At 49.5% G+C, this 23096-nt stretch overlaps 1 protein-coding gene across 1 annotated transcript in view; it reads right to left on the bottom strand.

The window, feature by feature from the left end:
- Window positions 1-13356: 13356 nt before the first annotated feature.
- Window positions 13357-23096, bottom strand: part of GTSE1 (G2 and S-phase expressed 1) — a gene marked incomplete at its 5' end in the record, with an annotated part of 97865 nt that continues 88125 nt past the window's right edge. The window contains one exon of the mRNA XM_082253535.1: window positions 13357-13547. Within this exon, the coding sequence (XP_082109661.1) occupies window positions 13464-13547 (84 nt within the window). The 3' untranslated portion in view covers window positions 13357-13463. The remainder of the gene's footprint in view (window positions 13548-23096) is intronic.

Here is a 23096-nt window from a genome sequence, read left to right as displayed (position 1 = left end):
TCAAAAGACAAAAGGCATTAGCATATACACACCCATGGGGGCTGTCCCATCTGGTCAATACCCCCCCTGCATCACCACTCCCAACTCAGTTTGGTAGCATAACAGTAGGTAATAAGAACCCCAAAAGAGGGGCGGGGTGGCGACTGTCGGAGGACTCAGAAAGGAATTTTACAGGTAAGGTTTTACAAAAATTCCGTTTTCTCTTAGAGGTGGCGGCGACTGTCGGAGGACTCAGAAAGGAATTTTACAGGTAAGGTTTTACAAAAATTCCGTTTTCTCTTACGTCCTCCGACAGTCGCCGCCACCTCTAAGTCATCACTGTTGGGATGTCCCAAAGCCGTATAGACATGAGGGGTGGGAGACACAACCGTAGAAAAGGCAACGCAGTACCCACATCAGAGAAAGGAATCTTACATGCACTGTAAGAGACCCAACCGGGCAACAGAAAAAACAATGCTCAACAGGAGCAACCGCCCATGAAAGCACATGCCAACAGCCAGGGACCCAGAAAAAAAACACAAGGGTCCATCATGGCACTGCCGCACTGAGAACTTTGCAGCCAAAGGAAGCATCAGCCGATGCCCAAACGTCTACTTTGTAGAATTTGGAAAAAGTGTGCACCGACAACCAAGTCGCAGCCTTGCACACCTGGGCCACCGAGGCCCGATGCCAATAGGCCCAGGACGCACTCACAGATCTGGTAGAGTGCGCCTTAACAGGGAAGGGTGGAACTCGTTCCTTCAAGGCGTAAGCCTGTTCAATGGTCTGTCTGATCCATTTGGCAATAGTGGCTGCAGAAGCAGCCATGCCCTTCCGAGGTCCCTCAGGAAGGACAAAGAGGGAATCCGTCTTCCGAAAGGACTCCGTAGACGACAGGTAAACCCTGATCGTCCTGACAACATCCAAGGAATGCAGAGCAACCTCCTTAGGATGCTTAGGCTTTGTACAAAGCGAAGGCAGGACAATGTCCTCATTAATGTGGAACTCGGAGACCACCTTAGGAAGAAAGGAGGGATGCGGACGCAAAACCACCTTATCCCGGTGAATGACCAAGTACGGAGAACGGCAAAATAACGCTGCCTGTTCAGACACCCTGCGAGCCGAAGTGATTGCCACCAAAAAGGCAACCTCCTTAGACAGCAGAGGCAACGATATTTCCCGAATGTTTTCAAAGGGAGCACGCTGTAAGACGGACAGAACCAAGTTCAAGTCCCATGGAGGTAAAGGCTCCTTCCTGGGAGGAGCCAAATGTCGCACACCTTGAATGAAGGTGCGAACCAGAGAGTGAGACGCCACAGGGCGTTGAAAAAGAATAGCCAGTGCGGACACCTGGCCTTTAATCGTGGCCAGCGCCAGGCGCTGGTCCACCCCAGACTGGAGGAAGGCCAACACTCTGGACACCGAGTACGAGCGAGGGGAGAACCCCCTGGACTCACACCAGGCGAAATAAGCCTTCCAGGTACGGTAATAGATTTTCCCGGAGGTCTTTCTAGCCTTGACAAGGGTAGGGATGACCTCAGAAGAGAGACCCCTGTCCTTCAGGACCTGGGTTTCAGCAGCCAGGCCGTAAAGCCAGCGACTGTAAAGCAGGATGGAAGATCGGACCCTGAGACAGGAGCTCTTCCCACAGAGGCAGACGCCACGGAGGCGGCCACTGCCAGGTGAACAACGTCGGCGTACCAGGACCGGCGTGGCCAGTCCGGAGCCACCAGGTGCGGTTCCGAGACCAATCTGCAGAGGAACCGGGCTAGTAACTGAATCGGAGGAAAGGCATACATCAGACGATACTGATGCCAAGGGGCTACCAATGCATCAGAGGCGTCCGCCAACGGATCGCGCGTTCTTGCCACGAACCTTTCCACCTTTTGATTTAGCCGGGATGCGAACAGATCCACGTCCGGGGATCCCCACCTCGCACACAGCATTTGAAAGACCTCCGGGTGCAGGGACCATTCCCCCTGGTCCAGGGTCTGGCAGCTCAGATAGTCGGCCTTCCAATTCTCCACACCCGGAATGTGAACTGGCGAGATCGCCGGGACATGAGCCTCGGCCCAAGACAGAATGTCGGTCACCTCCCAGGCCGCCCGAGCACTCCTGGTGCCCCCTTGGTGGTTGATGTAGGCCACCGCGGTAGCATTGTCCGTCTGTACCCGGACAGGACGGCCTCGAAGACGGCCCGACCACTGGAAGAGACAGTTTTATCGCTCGCAATTCCAGCACATTTATCGGGAGGGAGGACTCTTCCTCCGACCAAGTGCCCTGGGCAGACAGGTTGCCCAGAACTCCACCCCAGCCCGACAGGCTGGCATCTGTGGTAATCACCGTCCACACCAATGGACGGAAGGACTTGCCTTCCGCCACCGACGGGGACTGAAGCCACCACAGAAGAGCCAATCTGGTCTGACGACTCAAGGAGACACACAGATCCAGAGACTGAGGCAGTCTGTCCCACCTGGCCAGGATCTCCGCTTAGAGAGCCCGCGTGTGGAACTGAGCAAAGGGTATCGCCTCGAAGGCCGATACCATCAACCCCAGGCCCCGATCAAACGATTTCCAGAACCCACCGATATCCGGAACAACCAAGGTTGGAGGAAACGGGTGAGGGCGCCCCTTCAGGCCACGCCAGCATTGCCGGACTTCTGCTTACCCACCCAGGGCTTCTTCTGACTGCCCTGGGCCTTGAAGGGCTTGCCCTTGGATAGGTTCCGAAAGGCACGAAAGGACCCCTGATTGGATCTAGGCACAGAACCCCGCTTGCCCCGAAAGGACTTGTTCTTCGGGTTCTGGGGCAGCATAGTGCTCTTGCCCCCCGTGACGCCTTTCATTAGAGTATCCAACGCCTCGCCAAAAAGGCGAGAACCAGCATAGGGAAAATCAGCAACTGTTTTCCGTGAGGACTGGTCAGCCGACCAGCTCTTCAGCCATATCAGTCGCCGGTTAAGTACCGCGACACTAGAAAGGCGAGCCACTAAGGAGGCCTCATTCAAGGCTGCATCACACAAATACATGACTCCTTGGTGAATCTGATCCACCATTTCCAGCCGGGCAGGCGGAACGCCATCAGACACGAGATTGCACCTAAGCATCTTAGTCCAATCAGCCACCGCCTGAGCCACCAGAACGGACGCAAAAACGGGTTTGAGCAATGAACCCGCCACCGTATAGGAATGGCGAGCTAGAGACTCCAACCGCTGGTCCGTGGGGTCCCGGAAAACCGGGGTATCCTCAGTAGGAACCAAGGTAGCCTTGTTTAACACGGCCACAGTGTGATCTACCTGTGGAGGCACACACCATCGTGATTCCGTAGCCGGTGCAAAAGGATAAAGCAATTTGAACCGACTAGGTACCAGGAATGGACGTTTTAACGTGCGCCACATTTCATTAACAGTGTAATGAAATTCAGCTGAGCAGGGGAAAACCTGCGCAGGCTTGCGGGTCCTGTGCGTCCCAAATGAGGACACAACGCCCGGCGGACAGGGCTCATCCTCTAAATGCAAGGTTTCCTTAACAGAAACAATTAACTCATCCATGGTCGCCCGTTCTTCAGGTGACCCTGGGGAGGAGGTATCAACCCCCTCCATTTCAGCCTCCCCCTCGGACCCGGGGGGTCCAGGGATGAGCGGGACCCTGAAAAGGGCACGCTCACAGCAGCAGCCATATCCCCATCTGAATTAGAAGAGAGAGACAATCTGGGCCTCTTTTTTGCAGCACGTTCAGACATCAGCATTTCCATATTAGACACCAAAGTCGCCACTACAGCAGCTAAATCGGGTCGCAGCGGGGCCAAAGGAGAACTGGCGACCCCCACTAAAGCTGGAGGGAACTTGCTTTCCTGAGAATCCATTGCTCAAAGTTCACAGAAAAAAACAGTGCAATAAATGTGTACTGCCCCTTTTAAATCGCTGCGGAATGCGCAGCCCACCGCTACAGCTACAGTGACAAAGACCCCAAAAGGAGAGAGAAAACTGAGCCAGAAGCGATAATAGAGGAATATTGAGAGCGATAACCTGCAGAGCCCGCAGAGTGTTGCCACCGATGTCCTGCTGCATATGGAAAGGAAGTGCTGCTGAAGTAGGCTGAACTTAAAGTCTTTCAGTCTTAGGGAAAATGGCTGCCCCATAGGATTGCATTGGAGGCTTCAAGAACATGCGGTCGGACCGATCGTTCTACACCCACCAAAATGGCGGCGGATGGCGCCAAAACAGCATGCAGTATCGCCCACAGAGAGGCTGACCATGCCTGTCCAAATCAAAGATGGCGGACCGCGCGAGTTCACTCCGCTGCGGTCGCCACACAAAGTCTGCACCCCAACAATGCACCGAAGTGACACAGGGTAGGGGACCCACACATACAGAAAACTGCACAAGCGATCCCCGCAGGGACCACATCAGGGAGTCACACAGGCACAGACATGGGGGACACACAGCAACACAGACTGCCACCCCAGACAGAGGCCCCACACAGAAGTACTTACCTGTACCAGATGGCGTGGGAAGCCTCTATGCACGGAAAACTGCTGTCCTCACCTGACAGGGAGTGCCGTGAGCCAGGGACATGACACTGCAGCACCGCAGATTTGTCCTGCGAGGTAGCCACCTCACGGCTGCATCCCTGCAGCGAACAGGGATGGGTCGTTCGTAATGCAAGGGTGAGCCATAGCTGAACGCTCGATGGCGGGCTGGGGGTTCATCTGACCCTTTTGCTCTGGAGAACCAGGGCGGTCAGTCCAAATCCCAGCACCGCATGATCCATCTTCATCCGAAGAGAAGACTAACACTAGAAGCTGACAAAATAAACAGCTAGTAAAGTAAGAGAAAAAACTGACATTTTCAAAGAAAATCAAATAAAAGATTAGGAAGGCTGAGACTGAAGCCCCAGCACAAGGTAAGCCTGACTACTCCTGACGCTAGGCAGATTAAAACTGAGTTGGGAGTGGTGATGCAGGGGGGGTATTGACCAAATGGGACAGCCCCCATGGGTGTGTATATGCTAATGCCTTTTGTCTTTTGACTAAGTCTATATGCCTAGCTACTCCTGCGGATGGGAAGTCAATACCCAACAGTGATGACTTAGAGGTGGCGGCAACTGTCGGAGGACGTAAGAGAAATAATAATTTTCCCGAAACTTGTTGCAAAATATAAAACTATTCCATGGACTTATGCCTCTGAGCTAATAGCTTGGAGTGTCTACTTTGCAAAATGGGGTCATTTGGGGGGGTTTTGTGCCATCTTGAAATTTCAGGGCCTCTGAAACTGACAGGTAGCGCAGTAGTAAAATCAGCAATTTACGCCATTAGAAAACCTGAAGATGGGGATTGGTTTTCGGAGTCGCGTACACAGCTAGGCTCCCAAAAAGTCTCACACACGTGGTATCCCTGTACTCAGGAAAAGCAGCAGAATGTATTTTGGGGTGTCATTTCACATATTCCCATGGCATGCGTGAGCAATATATCATTTAGTGACAACTTTCTGTAAAAAAAACAAAAAAACAAAACAGTCATCTTCCCAAAACTTAGGATAAAATATTCCATGGACTCAATATGCCTATCAGCAAATAGCTTTGGGTGTCTACTTTTCCAAAAGGGGTCATTTGGGGGGTGTTTGAACTGTCCCAGCATTTATGCTCAATCTTAGCCACACATCACCCACTCTTCTAACCACTTGAAAACCAAGCCTTTTCTGTGACTTTTTGTTTACATGAAAAAATATTTTACTAGAAAATTACTTTGAACCCCCAAACATTATATATTTCTTTAAAGCAGAGGCCCTATAGAATAAAATGGTGGATGTTGCAAATTTTTTTGTCACACGGTATTTGCGCACAGATTTTCCAAACGCAATTTCTGGAAAAAAAATACATTTTTTAAAATTTATTGCACAAATACACAATTCCAATTTGTTTGGTAAAATTTAAAAGATGATCTTATGCCGAGTACATAGATACCAAAGATGACAGGCTTTAAAAATTGCACACGCCTGTGCAGCGGCAACAAAGTACGTACATTTTTAAAAGCCTTTAAAAGTCTTTACAGGTTACCACTTTAGACTGCAAGAATTACTGCACTCGACCTGGCGTTCGCAGCAATACCTCACATGCATGCTGCAATTGCGGTTTACATATGACACTAGACCAACGCTTGCGTGCGGCATTGCGCGCAAGCACGGGGGGGGGGGGGGCTTGATTGATATTTTTTTTTTTTTAATTTTGCTTTTTTTATGTTATTTTGACACCTTTCCTTTAATTTTTTTTTTAATCATTTTTATTATCACAGTGAATTTAAATATCCCCTATGATAGCAATCTGTAGTGACAAGTACTCTTTTTTTAAAAAAAAATTGGGGTCTTTTAGACTCTAGATCTCTCCTCTGACCTTAACGCTTCTGACCACACCAAAATTGGTGTGATAAAATACTTTCCCAATGGCCCTGTTTATTTCTGGCGAAACAGAAGTCATGAAATGCTCGTAGCTTCCGGTATCTTAGGCCATAGAGATGATTGGAGCCATTCTCATCACCAATTAGCTCTATGGTTAGATAATTGAACCACCAGCTGCACTCTTGGGTTAACCGGTGGGACAGGAGAGCCCGAGAAAAACCACGGAAAGGGAGGGGGGGGGGGGGGGGGGGGAGTCCCCTCCCACTGCATGTAAAAGCAGTCTAGCGGCCAATTATCCGCTAGGATTGCTTTTACATGTAAGCCGACCGCTGGCTGTAAAAAAACGATACCAAGATAATGCCTAAATCTGCAGGAATCATCCTGGTATAACCACTCAAAGTCCAGCAACGTACCAGTACATTGCTGGTCCTTGTTTGGCATATAGTGTCGTTTTTTTTTTTTTCCATGCAGCCTGTGGGCTGAACGAAAAAAAAAAAAAAAAGAGAACCTATCAGAAATCAGCACAGGAATAATGTGTAGTATTACACACCATTAACTGCCCAAACATCCACCCACTTAATTTAATGATGGGTATACACGACACTATCCACGTATACCAAAATAGGATTTGAACTGCAGTGCTGAAATCAGAAAATCACCACAGCTGCTGCCAGCAAAGGTATCCATATATGCTGAGCGCAAACGCTGTTTGTCAGAATACATAAAATCAATGCCCTGGCACCTGACAAGTACCTGCAAGAGAAACAGGTCACAAAAGAATGAAAAACAAAGTACATTAAAAGTACAGTAGGAAGAGTAGAAGAACATAAAAAATGACTGACACAAAAGTTTGTGGATTATTTTTCTTTCTAACTGTTGTTTCTTGACTTGGGACTGCAATTTTCCAGCTTGGGTCTCTCAAAATGTCGATGGATATCCAACATCTTTCGAGACCCTGTGTTTGTGTGCCCTACACTAAAACTCCACTAGTGTATGGTAGCGCTCGAAACATTCCCCGATGCAGAGACCAGGTTGGTCAGGACATTTGGGACAATAATAAACAGGTGTCACGCCTAAATCCACACCTGCTACAGACACGACATCTTCTTTGGGGGGTGTCTTTGGGTAGGGGTACTTGGAAAGACCTGTGAAAAATGCCTCTCATGCAGCCGGCTCACTGCATCTGGAAGGGGCAGTTATGCCTCCTGGGTCCAGGTAGGCAAGGATGATCTCTTCCTGGAATTCCCGGAAGGATCCAGTTCGTCCTGATGCCCTGTATAGGACAAAGGCGATCAGCATAGCCAATTGGAATAAACAGACACATTTTTGTACCAGCGTCTGGCTTTACGGGCAACTAAATACGGCGCCAAAAGCTGGTCGTTAAGGTCCACCCCTCCCATATTAAGGTTATATTCGTGGACACAGAGGGGTTTCTCCATAACGCCAGTTGCCGTAGGAATTTGGATCATCGTGTCTGCGTGAAGGGAGGACAGAACATAAACATCCCGTGTATCCCTCCACTTCACCGCAAGCAATTTGTCCATTTTCAAGCAGGCTCTGGCCCTCCCCCCCCCCCCGACTAAGACGGGAACCTACAAGCCATTGGGGGAAGCCCCGGCGATTAGGTCGCACAGTGCCACATGCGCCAATTTGTAATTCGAGCAGGTGACTAAATAGTGGCACACTTGTGTAAAAGTTGTCCACGTACAAATGGTACCCCTTTCCAGATAAGGGTGACAACAAGTCCCAAACAATCTTGCCACTGCTCCCTATGTAGTCTGGGCAGTTGGGGGGCTCCACACAGCTATCTTTTCCCTCATAGACCCGGAAACTAACTGTATAACCTGTGGCCCTGTCACACAATTTATACAGCTTGACCCCGTACTTGGCACGCTTGCTGGGGAGGTACTGTTTCATAGCAAGGCGGCCAGTAAATTTAATCAGGGACTCGTCAACGCAGACAACTTGTTAAGGGGTGAACAAGGCTGCAAACCACTGATTGAAGTGGTCTATGAGGGACCGAATTTTGTGGAGCCGATCATATGCAGGGTCTCCCCGAGGACGACAGATTTCATTGTCGCTGAAATGCATAAAATCGCAGAATTTGCTCACATCTGCCCCTGGACATGGAGGCAGAGTACATGCGCATATGGTGAAGTGGGCTAGTGGACCAATATAGCCGCAATTCACTCTGTTTGGTTACGCCCATGTTGAGGGAAAGACCCAGAAAGATTTTAAATTCAGAAATCGTTATTTATTTCAAGCCGAATTGTCTGGCAAGGGGCGAATTTGGGTTGGTGGCGATTAATTGTTGTGCATATAAATTTGATTGATCCACAATAGATCTGTAAAGATCTTCCGTGAAGAACAGCTCAAAAAAGTTCAGGGGCGTAAAACCAGCTGTCTCCACGTGGATTCCAGGTTGGGCAGTGAATGGGGGGGGGGGGGGGGGGGGGGAAGTACTGGCACTGTAGAATCAGTGGGTTGCCAATTGGGATATGCCAGCGCATCAAGGAGGGCACTATGGGCCTGTCTTCGAATACGCGGTGGCTGCAGGCCACTACTCGTGCTAGCCACCGCACCAGCTTCAACTGCACTTATGGGACTCGCAAAGTCACCAAGTGATACTGCAGTGCTGGTTATAGTAGGTCCAGGGTGTACTAGGCCGCTGGCGCTTGCCAGAAAGATGAGCGGCACTAGTAACCACACTCTGCTCCATACGAGCACCCTGCGATTCCTGCATCTCAACAACTCCAGAATGGGGTCGGGTACGCATGGGTCTAACGGGGACCCATCCGTCGTCGGAGCTATCTGTCAGGGAGCCGCTGCCGTCATCTGGTTCGTATACTGACCCCGATTCTGCCAGTGTAGCTTCCCCATCGCTATCATCTGACACGGCCAGTATACTATATACCTCTTCACCACTGTACCAACGTTTGGTCATTTTGGTAACTAAATTTACCGGTACAGTAGTGCGACTCACCGGTAATAAAAGCACCTGGTTGTCAAGGAATATTTCAAGTGCTACCAAAAAAAACTGCTAATGCTAGCAGGGATCAGGCCAGACTCTGCTAACACAGCGGTTTTGTGTGTTGTGTTTTTTTGATAGTGACAGTAATCTATTGATTACTACACTTGCCTGGGTGAAAGGGTTAAACGCAGGTGCTGGCCAGAATCAGTGCTGATCGTGCAAACACAGCGTTTTGGGAACCCTAAACTATGGGGACACTAGTATAGTTCCGATCAGATCAGATATTGATCTGTTCAAACACTACTAGTAATGGAAGTGTATGTGCGTGTGTGGTAATCAAGGGGTTATTTCTAACTATGCGCCGGGGATCTGCGCTTTTTTAGACTGCCACTAACACTAGCTAATGTCACCTGTGTCACTAATAATAGTGATCAGAAAAAAAAACTGTACACTATAAAAGTGACACTGTGACAGGGCAATAAAGGGGTTAACAGGGGGTGATCAGGGGGTTAAATATTTATGGGGGGTGGCAGGAACCCTAAATCTCCTTTGGGATAGAAACTAACTCGCTAGCGCAAACTCAAGTCACAATCACACTAATACAAAATACAGTAAAAACAGTATATTACGTGTGTATTAGTGTGCAATGTGACAGGGGGGGGGGGGGTTAACTGGATGTGATCAGGGAGGATCAGGGGGTTAAATATTTATTGGGAGGGGGTGGCGGGTATCCTAAGGATAAAAGGAACGGTGGCAAGCGCTAAACCTGGTCACAAGTGACACTTATACGGGTATATAGAAAATCTTTATTGGGGGGGTGGCGGGGACCCTAAACCTTCTTTGGGACAAAAACTCGCTAGCGCTAATTCAGGTCACAAACACACTAATACAAAAACACAGTATATTACTTTTGTATTAGTGTGCAATGTGACAGGGGGGAAGGGGTTAACTGGGGGTGATCAGGGGGTTAAATCTTTATTGGCGGGGGGGTGGCGGGTATTTTAAGTGAAAAAGTTAGGGCCGCAAACGCTACACCTGTTCACAAATCACACTTATACGGGTATATAGGAAAATGCTATATACTGTACACAGTGTGTGTTGTGACAGGGGGTTAAATCTTTATTGGGGTGGTGGCGGGGACCCTAAACCTCCCTTTGGGACAGAAACAAAGTCACTAGCGCTAAGTCAAGTCACAATCGCACTAATACAAAAACACAGTATATTACCTTTGTATTAGTGTTAAATGTGACAGGGGGGTAGGGGTTAACTGGAGGTGATCGGGGGGGGTCAGGGGGTTAAATCTTTATTGGGGGGGTGGCGGGTATTTTAAGTGAAAAAGGGGGGGCTGCAAGCGCTACACCTGACCACAAAATCACACTTATACAGGTATATAGGAAAATGCTATATGCTGTATACAGTGTGTGTTGTGACAGGGGGTGTAGGGGTTAACTGGGGGGGGGGCGATCAGGGGTTAAATGTGTACAAGTGTGTGCTTGTGCAGTTACTCACAGTTAGATGTGCTCTCCTCTCACGCTGGATCCAAAAAGGATCATGGGAGGGGAGAGCACGTCTTTTCTGAGCCTGTGTTTACATTTCACAGGCTCAGAACAGGATCTGATTGGGCAGGACCGATCTACAGGTCCAGGCCAAAAATGATTGGCCTGGACCTGATGACTGATCGGTTCTGAACCCAATAGAGTCATCGGCGGCGGCGGGGGGGGGGGGGGTCACAGGAGCGCGCATAGGACCGGCGGGAAGTGCCGACGTAGCCCTACGTTACTCTGCCTGGCCGGGGCTGACTGCCGACGTAACTAGTCGTGCGGCGGTCGGCAAGTGGTTAAAGTTTCACGCACAGACACAATCAGTGCGTCCATCAGCGCCTTTTTGTGCGCATCTACAGGTGTAGAGGAATCACCCTCACTATTCGAAGTCAGGGCATGATGAGGCCTCAGACCCCTCAGGATGGGCCACGTCTGCGGCAGCCAAATCAGATTCAGGATCTGCAGAGACAGATGAGACAGGGGAAGGTGGGGGCGCTTTTTGCTAGCCCACAGGACTTAAAGGACTCCAGGACCGGTGTCAGTGCAACAGTGGACGGTTGGGGCCCAGAGGGCTCCGCAGACTGAGATGGGGGGTGGTTAGGTGGGGAAATGTGTTTTAAAGACTATGAGTGAATAAGGCCCCCCCCCCCCACGAAGTGCAAAACACTGCTAAGGGACACCCTTACCGCGCTGGTGACACCTCCTGGTCGCCAGAAAAGAGAGGGAGGACCCCACCAGACAGGCACCAGCAGCACCAAGATAAACTGCACTCCACATGCTGCGTCCATGAAGGGAAGAGAGCCAGGAGTCACCACAATGGGGACAAGGAAGGGCTCCCACAGCCGAAATAGTCGTCCAAAGGCTCCTCTCTAATGGCCGCAGTTGATTCCTATGGTGGACAAATACAAAATGGCTGCCGACCTATACACAATATAATGGCGGCTTGTGGAGGGATCCCTGTGACCCAGGAAAAAAGGAAAAGGGGGACCGGGCAGAAACCCCCCACCAGGTACAGTCCCCCCCCCCCCCCTCAGCGGATAGCCCAGTCGCCACAAGAGTACAGGGGGGCCTAACAGGAACCCAGGGGTCCGACCATCCCAGGGAATGGCCCATGTCCACCCCAAAACCCTCCAGGGAGGAGAGAGGGGGCAGCTACTCACCATACTGGGAACCAGGCTGGCACCGCTCCAGACAACCTCATTGCCATCTAAATGGGTGGCTGCCAGGAGGAACTCTGCAAGGCAGGCAGCGACCCGGTCGTATGGGACCTCGTGAGGCGTTTAACTCGCAACCTAGCCCCCGTCTGGTGCGGCTACGTTACTGCCAGCCTAGAACAGAGCTGTGGTCTGCTCGTGCTCGCTTGCCAGACTGGTGTGACCACTGGATCTAGATTATACAGCCCGTCGCCCAGTCTAGCAGTTGATTGTAGATGTCACGGAAAAAAAAAAAACCTAGAGAAAAAGCCATTTAAAAATAAAATTGCCAGGACCAGAGAACTAGGTCCTTACTCCTGACTAGGCAGAAAAAAAAATGATTTTTTTTTCTGCCTAGTGTGCTAGGCAGTATAACCCACTGGTCAAGATTCTCAGGAACGGTGTGTCAATGAACGAAAGAAAAAGCAGTTGTGGGATGAGCTCTCCTGAATGGCACACCCAAGCATCTCAGCCCGCTTGGCATTTGTGGGTGCGAGAAACGCAGGAAAATTGAATGACCAAAGACTATGCGGGTTCCCTGCGGCCGCATTTAAAAAAGGTGCATGCAACACGGGTACAGCAGCCAATTCAAATGTGGGGGGTTTAAACACAGAATTATATAGCCAAAATTGTAAAACCTTACAAAATCTTTAATTTTTTTTTTAATTATACACAATTAAATTTAAAGTGAAAGTGTACAACATAAAATCAAATCTTGATCACAGAATCAATATTTTTATAGTTCTCTTTTGACATATACTTTAAACACACATAACATTCAATATACTGTACCTTATTTAAAAGGGGACACTACATTTAAGCATCTGTTTTAGATGGCTATTAAATACAGACCAAAATTACAACACTGACATTCATTCAGGGCTGGATGTTTTGGTCCCATAATCTACAACCTCTCGGTCAATCATTTATATTATCACAGGCTAATGTAAAGCCATAACAGTAATGTATCCAATAGTCTAGCAATATCTACAAATACCTTTATATGTCCCCTAAAGCTCCCTAGAAGCACCAAGTTTTGGTCTCCTCTTGCATACAAGCTACAACACCCTTCATAGTAGTCCTGTAGAAATATGTAGCAGGCATGTGCACAGCTTCCAACACTACCATTAGCGCTTAAACTGAAGTATCTGTGGCCTGTGACCTAGGTGATCCATAGAGCAGGAGAACTGTAAAGGTTGCATAGGTTGTCTCCTCCAAGCCAGCCTGTCCGTACCAAATCCAGATCCTACATTTATTGAGGAAATCGGAATGGAGTACATATTATGCACATTTTTGTAGATTACTTTCAAGTAGTGCAGAGCTGTACAAAAGCAAAATTGTTTCTTGTGCGAAATGATCCAGAATTCAAGTCATATTTCAAGATTCAAAACATCAGGAGGGGCGAATCCATGTTCTCTTTGTTGGCTGCAGGGCTCAGCTTTATAAGAGGAGAGCTCAAGTCAATTAGCTGAAAAGGTAAGGGGGAAAAAAAAAAAAAAAAAAGATAAAAAACACCATACAAAACTGACAATGTGTGTGACTATTAGAATACCATTGATTCCCTGAATATTTTTACACACACCCCTACAAGTATTGTTTCTGTAAAGCCTAGTACACAGCACTATTTTTTTTCCCCCAACTCAACAGGTTGAATGGGGGGAAAAAAAAAAAAAACTGGCAGCTCAGGTCAGAGCCGCTATACTAACAATTTAAAGTTAGTACAGCGATTTCACCTGCGGTGCTATTGTGTTCTTACAGGGGTGACGGTCCCACCCCTTGTCAGAACACTCTGGCAGCACTGTCAGTCATTGGTCAAGTGAGCTTATCAGGAGTCGGTTAGCGCGGCCGTAGTGAAAGAGAAATCATCCTCACTATCAGAGCACTCAGGGTGTGTGGACGCAGACCCAGTGGGTTGACTCACGTCCGCAGCGGCCAAATCCACCTCAGACTCTGAGGAGGCAGAGGATACAGATAAAGGCGGGGGGGGGGGGGGGGGTTGGGCGCTTCTTGCTAGGCCGCTTTTGAAGGGCCATATCAACCTTTGACAAAAGTGACTGTAGGACCGCCACCATGGCTGCCAGGGTAGACAGACCCGGAGGGTCTGAGCGTGGGTCAGGCGACATCTGCTCCAGGGACTACATGGTTAATTCAGGGGGCCACCCTTAATATGCAAAAAATTGTCACAAAAAAACCCCACTCACACCGCTACCACAAGTCCCAGCACACCAGTGTCGCTGCTACGGCAGAAGAGGGAGTTATATACCCGCAGGGAGTCACCACTTACTCAGAGCAAGCTGCTTGCCATGCTGTGATCAGAAGGGAAGCACCGTCACTGCCACTAGAGGCCCACTGCAGCTTCACCGCTCAACAGGCTACAAGGAAATGACTGCCGCATTGACTTAGATTGGGAAACTCCAAAAACATGGTCACTGGACTACACAAACGTGGCTGCCGAGGCTGCATAACAGCCATCCCTCAACAGAATGGCGGCGCAGTACAGCACCTAGAATCCTAGACCGGCCCTTCAGGTACCTGTAGTCCACCAGGGGGCCCTCCACAGGGACCCCCACGCAGCCATTTGCCGCAGGATCATCTGAATGTGAGCTGCCGTTGGCACGCTCCCACCCCCTCCAGCTCATTACCATACGAGACCCCCATGCCTCACAACAGCCCTTGCACCCTGAAGGAGGACTAAGGGGGGGGAGTGAGTACAACCTGTGCAAGGGAACCCTGCTAGTGAGGTGGGGGATGAGACCATGAGGGAAGGAAGGAAACAGAAGGGGCCTACCAACACAAGGGAAGGGCCTGTGTCCACCCCAATATTTCCCCAGAGGTGAGGGGGGACACTACTCACCACACCTGGGAACCGAGTGGGCACCACTCCTGGCAGTCCACCGCGCCATCTATGAATGGAGGTGCTGCTGGCCAGAGGCATGCTGAGACTCTGGCCATGACCAATGTCATGACCAGGGCTAGGCGTCCTCGCGAGGCATTTCACTCACAGGCCAGCCCCTCCCTACAGTGGGGCTATGTCACGGCCAACCTAGCGCCGAGCTAATAGTTGGGTCGCACTCGCAAGCCAGACTGGGAAGACCACAATTGATTGTTGATTGTAGTTCTCAAAATTCCCTGTAAAAAAGGAAAAAAATGCTAGGACCAGAGATCCCAGCAGGGAACCAGGTTCTTACTCCTGACTAAAAAACAACAATATCTCTCCTGCGCTCGAGTGGTATGCAGGAAGGTGAATCTTCTAGGCGGTTTTATGACACAAATGAAGTGGTCTTGCTGCCCCCCTCAGGACCAAGGGTATCCATAAGGCACTACAAGAAAACAACAAGAGAAGGGCGCACCAACCTTGTGCATTACCACTTAAAAGTTTATTAAAATCAAAGAAGGGTAGCGTACAATATACTCACAAACGTAGCATATGAACAAGCATATAGGAAATGGGCACCGCTTGCTTCCAGGACACTTCTCTACTGCTGGATAGCGTGATGGCGTCCTCAAAACCTGATGTGGCTTACACGTTTCGCGGAAGAACCCTCTTCCTCAGAGCCAAAATCGCCAGATATATAATATAAAGCTATATCACAAGATACACGTCGAGCCTTAAATTGTGTGCGCCCATCAAATGCCAAAAAAAAATGACTGCACCCTAGCTTGTTTGAAGGCAATGCTTTAAAAGCGAATTGACCTAGAATTTGACATTTTGATTTAGTGTTCCTTCATTTTTCAGACTATTTTACTTGTTGTAGTAAACCAAAGCCTTAAAAAAAAAAAAACAAAAAAAAAAACACACACTTTAATTGACAGACAGAAGAGACCTTATAGGTCTCCTCTGTCATAAAATGACCCTCCACCATTTAGTAGCTTAAGCATTACCATGCAAAAATGGGATTTTTGACTTACCGTAAAATCCATTTCTCCGATGTTGCCTACTAAAGGAGTAGGGCATTAGGCAGAAAAAAAAAAATTCTGGCTACACCCATGGGCAGTCCCAGGGGGTATACTCCCTCTCTCGGCTATAGCCACCAGTTTTGTAGCAAGCAGTGTCAGGAAAATAACTCCACAGAGGGGTGGGTGCTGTGTTAGTCAATGAACATGAAAAAAAAAAATTTTTTTTACGGTAAGTAAAAAATCCCAATTTTCTTTCATTCATTGATGGACACCGCTCCTGGTATAACCATTGGGACGTCCCAAAGCAGTGTTAAACACTTCTGGACCGGAAGATTTTCCCCCTTAATGACCAGGCCATTTTTTTGATGCGGCACGGTGTTACTTTAAGGGACAGTTGCGTGGTCGTGCGACGCTGTACTTAAATAAAATTGGTGTCTTTCCCACAAATAGAGCTTTCTTTTGGTGGCATTTGATCACTTGTGCGATTTTTATTTTTTGCGCTATAAAAAAAACAAAAAAACAAAAAAAACTTTAGGCCAATTTGTTTTCTGCTACATTTTGTTAAAAAAACAAAAAAAAAACCCCACCAAAAAACGCAATTAAGCGTATTTTCATTGGCTTGTGCAAAAGTTATAGCGTTTACTAACTACGGGAAAGATTTGTCATTTTTATTTATTTTTTTTCACTAGTAATGGCGGCGATCTGATTTTTAGGGGGACTGCGACATTGCGGTGGACAGATCGCTGGCTACCTCCAGAGCCGCCAGGACACTTGTTGTACCCCCTTGAAGATTGACATAAGCCATTTCCGTGGTTCTGTCCAATTGAATGCACACAACTACCTTTAAGATGATCTGTCCAATGTTCCAGACACAGTCTGATCGCTCGGAGTTCCAAGGCATTGATCAAGAGTCTGGACTCTCCCAGTGTCCAGATCCCCTGAGCAGAGCGTTTGCCGAGGAGGCCTTCCCAGCCAGACTGGCTGGCATCCATGATGACCACTGTCCAATACACGGGGAGGAAGGATTTTCCCAGCCTAAGTGCCAGAGAACGAAGCCATCATATCAAGGTCTCCCTCATTCCCAGCTGGATTGGATTTTACAGAGACTGAGGAGTCTCGTACCATTTGGTCAGAATCTCCCTTTGCAGTGAGCTTGTATGGAACCGCCATGGTAGACACCATCATGCAAGTCCAGAGGGAAGACCATCTGTTGGACAGCAGGAGGCAAATTGCAGCCTGCAATTTTTGCAGTTTGTCCAGAGGAAGGAGCACTCTGTCTATGGCTGAATCCAGAGTCAAGCCCAGATAGTCCAGCTTTGTGGATGGAACCAGAGCAGACTTCTGAAGGTTCAGAATCTGGCCGAACTCCCGCAGAGTTTGTATTGTAATCTCCTGGTTGTCCACCAGAGCGGAGGGAGACTCCGCTCGCAGAAGGAGATCGTCCAAGTAGCCCAGTACTGCATCCCCCTAGCAAGGCTCGCACTGGGGCTAACACTTTTTGTGAAGACCCGAGGAGCAGAGACGAGACCAAAAGGGTAACGCCACAAACGGATAATGCTCCTCTCCCACAGCAAAGTGGAGAAAAACCTGGTGACTGGGACATATTGGAACGTAAAGGTAGACATCCTTGATATCGATAGAGGTGAGGAAATCCCCCTGACGCAGGGATGCCATGACTGTTCAAATTGACTCCATTCTGAACTTCTGTACCCGCACAAAGCAGTGCAGCGCCTTGAGGTCCAGGATTGGACGCACTTTGCCTTCTTCCTGGGGACTTAAAAGGTTTGAGTAAAAACCCTAAAAACTTTCCGAACAAAATGGGACAATCACCACTTAAAAGGAACAGGTCTTGTACCGCCCCAAACAGGTCCTGTAAGCAGTCTGGGGACAGGAGCAAGTTAGAAGGAAAAAAACCTTGCCGGGAACAAAAGCGAAACTCGATCTTGTAACCAGATCGAATGACTGTGGACCCACTTGTTTTGCACTAAGGAAGTCCAGGGGTCCAGAAACCAGCGAAGACATCCCACCACCCCCGATACGGGTGAGGGCACACCTTACTGCTGAAGCAGCCTTGTCCATGGGTCTGGAGAAGCCTGATCTTGGCTTGCCAGACCAGGTTTGTGCCAGACCTGAAAGGCTTCGAGCCCTTGTCAGTCAACCATAAGGGACGAGAACAAAAAAAAAAAAAAAAAAACTTGAGCCGAAAAGGAGGGCCCACATCTACGACGAGGTTCCTTGCCCTTAGTAGCCTGTGGAAGAAAAGTACTCTTCCCCTCATGAGAGCTTTAATGATGTCATCCAGGGTAGCTCCAAACAGGTGATCTCCTTGGAAAGGAAGAACAGCCAAAGCCTTTTTTGAAGTCTGATTCGCAGACCAGCACTTGAGCCAAAAGACACACCGAAGGCCTCCTGCCAAAACAGAGGCGAGCCATCAGGGAAGCTGCCTTCAAAGAGGCATCGCAGAAACTGCAGCCCCTGGACCAGTTGGTCTTCCAGATTGGCAAAGGCAGGGGGGAGCTCTTCCCCCACGAGGTCACGGCGTAAAAGCCTAGCCCACTCTGTCAGAGTTTGACATTAGGGCAATGGTGAATACTGGCCTCATTGCCGAGCCAGAGTGTACATATGACAGGCCACAACCTCCGCCTTCCGGCCACAACCTCCGCCTTCTGGTCAGCCAGGTCCTTAAAGGCTGGGGACTCTTCAACCGGAATCACGGTTGCCTTGTGTAATCAGGAAACAGGAGGGTCCACCACTGGCCGCAGTCAACTCCTTAAGAAGGGACTCCTCATAAGGGTATTGCCAAGTAAAGCGCTTATGAACCCCACTGGACTCTTTGGTCATCCCCACTCTTTCGCAACAATTCTGTCAAAATAGGCAGGGAAAGGAAACACCTTTGCCGCTCTGGATGGCTTGTGAGTGCCAAAGGGTACCTGCGCCTCTGTCGCAGCTTCAGCTGCATCCTCCATCTTCGGGGTCTCACGCACAGATACAATCAGTGCATCCACCAGCACTTTTTTGTGCGTGGTCGCACACGTGGAGGAATCATCCTCACTATAAGAGGATTCCAGGCGCGTGGTTGCAGACCCAGCAGGGTGACCCACGTCCGCATCAGATTCAGGATCTGATGAGACCGATGAGGCAGGGGAAGAGGGGGGCACTTTTTGTAAGCCCGTGACCCGCAAGCCTCCTCCAGCCAGGACACAAGGGACTCGCAGTCAGTGCATGGATGGATGGTTGGGACCCAGCCTCAGAGGGGATCAGGTGGGAAAATGTGCTCCAAAGACTCCACGAGTCACCAGGGGGACCCCCACAAAAAAGTGTAAACCACTGCTAAGGGACAACCCCCACCACGCTGGCAGCACCACCCAGTCACCAGGCACAAAGCAACAATCGATACTCCGCAGAGAGGGAGAGGACCCACCGATCGCCAGTCAGCGCCCTGCTCCCAGCCATGGAAAGTGGCCAGACCACCCAAAAAAAGCTCCAGCGTATGAGGGGGGGTAAGGATGAGGGACTCAGCAATACGGGGCGTCTGGGGGGGGGGGGGGGGGGGGAGGAGGAAAACCCGGGGGTACGACTGTCCCAAGGAGGGGCCCACATCAACCCAAAAAAACACTCCAGGGGGAGGAAGGGGGGCAGATACTCACCATACAAGGAACCAGGCGTGCACGGCTCAAGACAGAACCCCTCTCCATCTAAATGGGGGGCTGTTGGCCAGGAGGAACGCTGTGACTCGGGCCAAGACTTGGTCGTATGCTACCTCACAAGGCGTTAACTCACAGGCCAGCCCCCGTCCTGTGGGCCTATGTCACAGCTGACCTAGCGCGGAGCTGAGGTCTGCATGCTCCCTGGCCAGACTGGGGTGACCACTGGATCTAGTTATCCAGCTCATCTCCCAGTCAATAATTGTGCAGTTGATTGTAGATCTCACAGGAAAAATCCAGGATGAAAAAAATTTCCCATAAAAAAAAAAAAAATTTTGTAAGAACTTACCGTAAAATCCTTTTCTCTTAGCTCATTGACAGACGCAGTCCTCTTTGATTCATATCAAATTGGGTTATACTGCCCTCTACAGGAGTAGGACACTAGGTAGAAGAAAACGTTCTGGCCCCACCTTAGGGGCAGTCCCAGAGGGTATATCCTCTCTCTCTGCTACAGCAAATCAGTTATGTCACAAAGCAGTGTCAGAATTTAACCCAACCCAACTCAAAGTAGAGGGGCGGGTACTGCGTCTGTCAATGAGCTAAGAGAAAAGGATTTTACGGTAAGTTCTTACAAAAATCCATTTTTCTCTGTCGCTCATTGACAGACGCAGTCCTCTGATTCATATCAAATTGGGACGTCCCAAAGCAGTGCCACAAATGAGGGGTGGGATTAACGGAAATCAAAATCCAATCCAGAAGGCCCAACCGGTGCCAACTAGAAGTCTTAAAGGCTCATCAGACAAAAGGGATGAGACTCAACTAAAAATCCAACAGAAAAAACCCTCGAGGTAGACCACCGGTCTCCTCAAATTGCGGCCTGCAAAACCTTGCAGCCAAAAGAGGCATCTGACGATGCCATCACATCAACTTTATAGAACTTTGCAAAGGTATGCACTTACGACCATGTAGCCGCCTTGCAAACCTGAAGCACTGACGCCTGATGGCGAAAGGCCCATGACGCACTAAGCGCCCGAGTGGAGTGCGCCTTAACAGGGAACGGAGGCTTCCGACCCTTAATAGAATAAGCCTGTACCACCGTCTGTCTGATCCATTTAGAGATAGTCGCGGCAGATGCAGGCAACCCCTTCTTAGGGCCATCCGTGATCACAAAGTGAATCCGTCTTACGAAATGAATCCGTAGTATTCAAGTATACCCTGATTGCCCGAACTACATCCAAGGAATGCAGCGCGAATTCTCGAGGATGACTGGGCTTAGGACACAGGGAAGGCAATACAATGTCCTCATTCAAATGAAACTCTGAAACCACCTTAGGCAGAAAGGTTGGATTCGGACGCAAAACAACCTTATCCCTATGAACCACCAGATATGGGGAACGACAGGATAATGCAGCCAGTTCTGACACCCTGCGTGCAGAAGTGATAGCCACCAAGAAGGCCACCTTCTGGGATAAAGTAAGCAAGGGAATCTCCCTGATATTTTCAAAGGGAGGTTTCTGAAGAACCGACAGCACCAAATTAAGATCCCAGGGCGGCAAGGGTGCGCACACCGGTGGAGCCAGGTGTCGCACTCCCTGGATGAAACTCTGCATCAAGGAATGATTAGCCAGAGGCTTCTGAAAGAAGATTGCTAACGCTGAAACCTGACCCTTGATAGTGCTCAAGGACAGTTTCTGCTCAACCCCCTTTTGCAGGAAGGCCAATATTCGGGCCACCGATTAAGAACGTGGAGGGAACCCAAGAGATTCACACCACGCAATATAAGACTTCCATGTGCGATGATAGACTTTTCTGGATGTCGCTTTCCTTGCTTTAATTAGAGTAGGAATCACTGAAGTCGACAATCCCTTGTCCTTCAGCACCTGGGTCTCAATAGCCAGGCCGTTAAAGCCAGCGATCGTAAAGCAGGATGGAAGATCGGTCCCTGTGACAGCAGATCCTCCCTGAGAGGAAGTCGCCAAGGAACGTCTGCGACCAGCCTGACCAGGTCGGCGTACCAGGCCCGACGCGGCCAGTCCGGAGCTACCAGAATAACTGGGATTCCCTTCACCTCTATCCTGCGAAGAAGCTTCGGCAGTAACTTGAGAGGAGGGAAGGCATACAGTAGCTGATACTGCCCCCACGGGGCGATCAGCACCTCTATGGCCGCTAGGACACTCTTGGTGCCCCCCTGGTGATTGACGTAAGCCACCGCTGTGGCATTGTCCGACTGGATCCGCACCAGGCTGCCCCGGAGCTGCTCGGTCCAATGAATCAGACAAAGTCTGATCGCTCTTAGGTCCAATACATTTATCGGTAACCTGGATTCTTCCAGGGACCAAAGCCCCTGAGCAGATAATTTGCCGAGAATTCCTCCCCACCCGGATAGACTGGCATCCGTAGTGACAATCGTCCAGTATATTGGAAGAAATGACTTCCCCTGGCTGAGCATCGGAGACCGAAGCCACCAGACCAGAGACTCCCTGGTCCGCTCGCTCATTCGGATCTGATTGTCCAGGGAATCTGGATTCCGGTTCCATTTGAGAAGAATCTCTCTGAAGGATTCGGGTATGGGACTGGGCAAATGGTACTGCTTCGAAGGAAGCCACCATCAAACCCAGGACCCTCATGCAAGTCCGAAGGGAAGGCCAGTTGTCGGATAGTAACAACTGAATCGTTGATTGAATCTTCCGGAGTTTCCCCGCAGGAAGAAACACTTTTGCCCTGGATGTGTCTAAAATTAGACCCAGATATTCCAGCCTCCTGGTGGGAACCAGAGATGACTTCTGCAGGTTCACCAGCCACCCGAACTCTTGCAAAGAGATCATGGTGATCTCTAAGTTTAAGTCTAAGTCTGCGGAGACTCCGCACGAAGCAGAAGGTCGTCTAGGTAACCTAGAATCGATATGCCTCGTTGTCGCAACAGCACCAAAACTGGGGCCAACACCTTTGTAAAGACCCGGGGAGCCGAGGCGAGACCAAAGGGTAACACCACAAACTGATAATGGTTCTCTTCTACAGAAAAACGCAGGAAACGCTGATGTCCTGCGTAAATGGGAATGTGAAGATAGGCATCCTTGATGTCTATGGACGCCAGAAAATCCCCCTGATGCAGGGAGGCCGCTACTGTGCGAATGGACTCCATCTTGAATTTTTGTACCTTGACAAAAAGATTGAGTGCTCTTAAGTCCAGAATTGGACGCACCTTGCCCTCTTTTCTGGGTATTGTGAAAAGGTTCGAATAAAACCCTTGAAAACGTTCTGTCCAAGGAACGTGGACCACCACTCCTTGTTGCATTAAATCCGTGACCGCCCCCCGCAAAGCTTCTAAGCAATCCGGGGATAGTCGGATATTGGAAGGGAAGAATCGCACCGGTGGGAGTGATTGAAACTCGATCTTGTATCCTGACCGTATGACTTTGCGAACCCACTTGTCCGGGATTCTGGAAAGCCATGGATCCGGAAACCGGCGAAGACGT

Source organism: Pelophylax lessonae, assembly GCF_965119305.1.
Source record: "Pelophylax lessonae genome assembly, chromosome: 4".
In the NCBI taxonomy this organism is placed as follows: Eukaryota; Metazoa; Chordata; class Amphibia; order Anura; family Ranidae; genus Pelophylax; species Pelophylax lessonae.
This window is presented reverse-complemented; position numbering and strand designations above follow the sequence as displayed.